This window comes from Tupaia chinensis, unplaced genomic scaffold (assembly GCF_000334495.1).
Source record: "Tupaia chinensis unplaced genomic scaffold, TupChi_1.0 Scaffold143814_1, whole genome shotgun sequence".
Lineage (NCBI taxonomy): Eukaryota > Metazoa > Chordata > Mammalia > Scandentia > Tupaiidae > Tupaia > Tupaia belangeri.
In genome coordinates, this window is record NW_006203664.1 from 282,266 (window position 1) to 288,279 (window position 6,014).

Here is a 6,014-nt window from a genome sequence, read left to right on the forward strand (position 1 = left end):
TCCTTTCTTCTTAACTGCCAGAGAGCATGTGCCCTCACCAGAGACCAAAAGAACAAGAAAGCATCCCCTCATGGGGTGTGGTCATGTTACAATCCCTTCTCCATTTCTCCATCCTGTTGGGATTTGGGGCATGCACGCACATGTGCCCGGGGTGTTTTTCAAGTTGCCAGGGATGGGATTCAAAGCACAGCCAGTCATGTGAGATTTGGTTCCCTTAACCACTAGGCTATGGGGCTGGCCCTGGCCTGTCTCTTTATGTAGGCGTGTTAGATGCAGAATTCCTGGAGTTAGAACAGGCTAAATTGAATGTCAAGTGGGCTAAATTTCTCACCTCCCCCTTTATAGGTACGCCACAGATGCCACTGTGGCCATCTTTGTGGCCATCTTACTATTCATCATGCCTTCACAGAAGCCCAAGTTCAACTTCTGCAGCCAGACTAAGGAAGGTAAGGCCCCTGCCCTGGGCTCCCGGCCATCAGAATTGGAACCCTGGCAGCAAAAGATCTCCACAGGATCCCCTGGGATTTGCTTAGCCAGGAGGAGAAAATCCCAGCCTATTGAAGAGGATTGGCTATATTACAAAAGCCCGGGAAGACAGTGGTTTTTAAGCCAACAGTGGTATTATCTAATGCAAAAATCTTTTCTCTTTTGCTTTTTAAACATTTGACATCTTATATTACAACAGGAACAGAAAAATGTTTCAAATTTCCCACAATGTCATTGGCATTTTTTTGTTTTGTTTTCTCTCTTCCTCCTAGTCTTTGTTAATATGCGTTTGTATGTTATTTGGTTATAATCGAAACACACACAGTTGGGCCAGCAGGTGGCATGGTGATTAATGCACTGGGCTCCCACATGGCCCACTGCAGTTTGAGTCCCAGACCTGGTGGCTTGAAAATCATTCTGGATGCATGTGCTTGCATACTGGAAATCCCAGGAGGAGAATGGATTGCAGTGTGGCCATCCCTCCTCGGGAATGATTTCTTACTTTCCCTCTCTCTGTCTGTGTCTGGTGAGCACACATGCCTTGTGGCAAAAACCTAAAAAAAAAAACCAAAACCACATAATTTGAACTCTATTTCTTTGGGTTTTTGTTTTTGGTTGGGATGAGGCTATAAACATTTCCTACAATTTTCAAATTTATTTTTTCTCTAATAACATTATATTGTATTGAGATGCTATTACCATTCTCCTGTTTGGAACATTTCAGCTGTTTGGAATTTTTCATTAAATTGGTTTCTTGCATATAAACTTTTCCTTTGAGGGTATTTCTTCTTTAAGGTAAATTTCTAGGAATAATACTGGAAAATACTAGGTAAAATAATATAAGTGTCTTAGTGACTCTTAAAATGTGTGGCCAAATGACTTTTCGAAAAGATGGTACTAATTTATCATATAATGCTAACAGCGGGTGTACCTCATCGTGTCACTGTCTCCTCACCAGCAGTGGGCATGATAATTATTGTAAGTATTAGCTAGTTTCTCATTGTCCTTATGGTTTTATTCCCCCTTGATTCTTTCTTTTATTTTTAGAGATTTTTGCTGTAGGGCACGTGGGCTTGCCAGGAAGAGGGAGAGACAGAAAGAGAGAAATCACCCTCTGGGGGGAATGGCCACGCTGCAATCCCTTCTCCTCCATTCTCCTCTCAGGATCTTGGGCACGCACACGCACGTGCCAAGTGTGAGTTTCAAGCCACCAGATCTGGGACTTGAACCAAGATTGACTATTTGGGGAGTCCAGCGACATAACCATTACCACCTGTGGGTCCCTTCCCCTTGTCTTTTTTTTTTTTAATAATTATTTATTTTATTTATTTATTTTTATTATCATCATAATCTTCTTTACATTACATTGGGTTACATATAACTTTATAGTGTATTACATTGCTTTTTCAAAAGGGAATGCCATGCATGTCAGTCAGTACAGAGACATTAATCTCCCCACTTCAACATTCAATATCTTTTCTATGTTTTTCCCAATCACTATTATTATTCTAATTATTTTTTTAAACAGTCAATCACTATTTCTCATTTTGCTTGTAAAAAGACTTTACCCATCATGAAATACTTCTCAGACCAATCCAGTTGAGAATACTATACGCGTCATCACCAACAGGTAATAAGCCCTATCTGTTTCCCACTGACGTCCTGCCTCTCTATTTGTTCTCTTGCTATCTTTCTCTACCCTTCTTTTTTCTTTTTTTTGATTTTCTCTGAGTATTGAAACTAGGGCCAGGGTTAGAATTTGAAATTTGTAACCTTCTAGCAGCCCTATTACATTGGAATTAATTTGCATCTTTTTGTAAGTCGAGGTCTGTGGCTCGAACCACGGTCGGCCATGTGAAGTGTCCAGCACCTGAACCACCACACCGCCTGCGAGTCCCATATCTCTTCTGTTTTCTAATGCTGTTCTGGGTTGTGTGTGTGTGTTTTCTTTTCAGAAATGAAAACTCCATTTTACCCCCCTGCACTGCTGAATTGGAAGGTGGCCCAGGAGAAAGTGCCCTGGGGCATTGTGCTGCTACTGGGGGGTGGATTTGCTCTGGCGAAAGGATGTGAGGTAACATCTCCAGCCACAGGCTGCCCAAGAGCCCACTCGCCCTCCCACCCCTGGACTTGTGTGTTTCCGTGTCCACCCTCTCCACAGAACTGCTCATCTTCTGGGAACAGGAACTCTTGTCTTGTGATCTAGGAACTGTGCTCAACGCAACAGTGCCTGGAAGAGAGGAATAGTCTCTGAGCGATTACAGAAATGAATGAATGAATGGTTAGCCCAGAGAGGCCTTCAGTCTCCCTTCAGGATTTGGTCATAATCTCTGCTTTGATTTTTCCTAGGGAAATCTTTTTCCAAGTCCTTTTGAATATTTTCACCATTTTCTTTGGTTCTTCTACTTGCTGAACTCTTTGTTGACATGATTTAATTTTTTTCCTCTAGCTAAGTATTGGAGAAGAGGAATAGCTGTTGGAAGAAATATCCCAAATGTAACTTTTTTCCTCCTGGAGCAGACATGAGTTAGAGGGAGGGATGAGCTAGCTTGATGCTACTATTTCCATCCATCCATCCATCCATCCATCCATCCATCCATCCATCCTTCTGTCCAACTTTCCATCTGTACAGAAATAGGATGCAATAGATAGGCTTGGTCTACCTTGGTTTTGCTGTTTCTTCAACTTTCAGGATGGATCCCGGTGCATAGTGAGTGCATAAGTATTTATTTCTTGGATGCACAAATCTATCCATCTAGTCAACTTTCCTTCCACTCATCCATCCGTCTACCCATCTCTCCACCATCATTTATTCACTCATCAAACACTCCTATTATGTCCTTAGTGTTAGGCCAGGCACAGAGATTACAGAGGAGATTGAGATATGGCTCCTGTTCTTGAGGGGTTCACGGCCTAGGGAGGGAGATACATCTGGAAGGGCATTTAAGGTAGTGACGCATGAGCAAGAGAAAAAGCTGATCTAGCTAAGTAACAGGAGAAGCTGAGGCAGAGGAGGCTGACAGAGCTACTTCCCCGAGGCCTGGATGGAAGGGAGGGAGTCTCGATTCTGAAGGCAATGGAGAACTATGGAGGGCTGAGGCCAGGGAGTGACTTGGTCAGATCTGCACTTGAGAAAAATCACCCGACTATCTAGAGTGGAGGCCTGGGACAGGCAGGGGGTGGAGGAGAACCAGTAGATTGTCTTTAGTCTTCATTTAGCTCAGTTTCAGATTACGGGACTCCGTGGACCATTCTACCCTGGACCGTCCCTCCTCCTTTGGCCCCCAGGACACCACTTCCTCCCGTTTCCCTCTAACTCTGTTCCTGCCCAGGCTTCTTTGCTGACTTCACCTCTGTTTCCTGAGTGTTTGTCAAGGCTCTGTCCTCCATCTCTTCTCTGTCCACTCTCCATTCTCTCCCTGGACAATCTTCAGTGTAAAGCCCCAAATCAGAATCCTCAATTTATGGCTCAAATAACTTTCCTGAACTGCAAGAACTATAGAGGACTGAGAGAGAGATGACATGAGCTGTTTTGGGTGACTTAGCCATAAGGAGTGAAGGGTACAGAGACAGCCCCCAGGAGGACTCCCAGCCTTCTGGTGGACATCAGGTGATAGGGAGTCCAGTCACCACCTGGGGAGCCCAGAGAGGGAAGCAGAATCTGGAATAAAGAGGATTAATTCAGTTGGGGCATGTTGAGTCTGCCATGCTGGGGGGAAATTTCTGGAAGGTATATGGATATTTTAATCCATATAGTAGACCCACTAGGCCAGAGATATCCAGATTTGGGAGACAGCAGAGTAAGGATGAGATGACAGTTGTGGGGAGGGTGTGATCCCCTATGGAATGCAGGCAGAGCTGGAGAATCAGATGTGGAGGGGGGTGCTGAGCTCCTCCTGGCCCTGGAGAAACTGTGAGCCAGGGGGGCCCAAGATGACTTGCCCTCCCGGTGCTTCCCAGGCCTCGGGGCTGTCCGAGTGGATGGGGAAGCAGATGGAGCCCTTGCACGCAGTGCCCCCAACGGCCATCACCTTGATCCTGTCCTTGCTCGTTGCTGTGTTCACTGAGTGCACAAGCAACGTGGCCACCACCACCCTGTTCCTACCCATCTTTGCCTCCATGGTAAGTAACCCTGCTGAGGGAGGAGGGCACTTTTTTTTTTTTTTTTGAGAGTTATTTTTGCTACAGGGCGCGTGCACTTGCCAGAAAGATGGAGACAGAGAGACAGAAAGAGAGAAATCACCTCCTGGGAGGATGGCCACGCCACAATCCCTTCACCTCCATTCTCCTCTTGGGATTCAGGGCACACATACACACGTGCCTGGTGTGACTTTCAAGCCACTGTGTCCGGGACTTGAACCACAAAGTCAGTCATGTGGGATCCAGCCACCTTGACCTCCATGCTACCTGCTGGCCCGAGTGGAAATCTTGCCTTGAATGTCCTCTGTCACTCATCACACAGCAGTACCAGCCTCAGAATCGCATGAGAACAGCCCTGGGCTTGGGGTCAGAGACCTGAGCTCAAGTTCAGATGTCCCAACACAACACTGCTACGCTCTTTTTTTTTTTTTTTGGAGAGGTTTTTCACTGTAGGGCGCGTGTGCTCGCCAGACAGACAGAGAGAGACAGAGAGATAGAAAGCGAGAAACCACCCCCCAGGGGGGATGGCCACGCCACAATCCCTTCTCCTCCATTCTCCTCTCGGGATCTTGGGCACGCACGCACATGCGCCCGGCGTGAGAAGGGAGGGAGTCTCGATTCTGAAGGCAATGGAGAACTATGGAGGGCTGAGGCCAGGGAGTGACTTGGTCAGATCTGCACTTGAGAAAAATCACCCGACTATCTAGAGTGGAGGCCTGGGACAGGCAGGGGGTGGAGGAGAACCAGTAGATTGTCTTTAGTCTTCATTTAGCTCAGTTTCAGATTACGGGACTCCGTGGACCATTCTACCCTGGACCGTCCCTCCTCCTTTGGCCCCCAGGACACCACTTCCTCCCGTTTCCCTCTAACTCTGTTCCTGCCCAGGCTTCTTTGCTGACTTCACCTCTGTTTCCTGAGTGTTTGTCAAGGCTCTGTCCTCCATCTCTTCTCTGTCCACTCTCCATTCTCTCCCTGGACAATCTTCAGTGTAAAGCCCCAAATCAGAATCCTCAATTTATGGCTCAAATAACTTTCCTGAACTGCAAGAACTATAGAGGACTGAGAGAGAGATGACATGAGCTGTTTTGGGTGACTTAGCCATAAGGAGTGAAGGGTACAGAGACAGCCCCCAGGAGGACTCCCAGCCTTCTGGTGGACATCAGGTGATAGGGAGTCCAGTCACCACCTGGGGAGCCCAGAGAGGGAAGCAGAATCTGGAATAAAGAGGATTAATTCAGTTGGGGCATGTTGAGTCTGCCATGCTGGGGGGAAATTTCTGGAAGGTATATGGATATTTTAATCCATATAGTAGACCCACTAGGCCAGAGATATCCAGATTTGGGAGACAGCAGAGTAAGGATGAGATGACAGTTGCGGGGAGGGCGTGA

General features: G+C 46.6%; 1 protein-coding gene across 2 annotated transcripts in view; it reads left to right on the forward strand.

The window, feature by feature from the left end:
* SLC13A5 (solute carrier family 13 member 5) overlaps positions 1-6,014 on the forward strand; it is a 34,722-nt gene that overhangs the window by 22,327 nt on the left and 6,381 nt on the right. For both annotated transcript variants that reach the window (XM_006165135.3, XM_027766982.1), the window contains exons 8-10: positions 346-446; positions 2,442-2,560; positions 4,447-4,608. In XM_006165135.3, the coding sequence (XP_006165197.1) occupies positions 346-446; positions 2,442-2,560; positions 4,447-4,608 (382 nt within the window). The remainder of the gene's footprint in view (positions 1-345; positions 447-2,441; positions 2,561-4,446; positions 4,609-6,014) is intronic.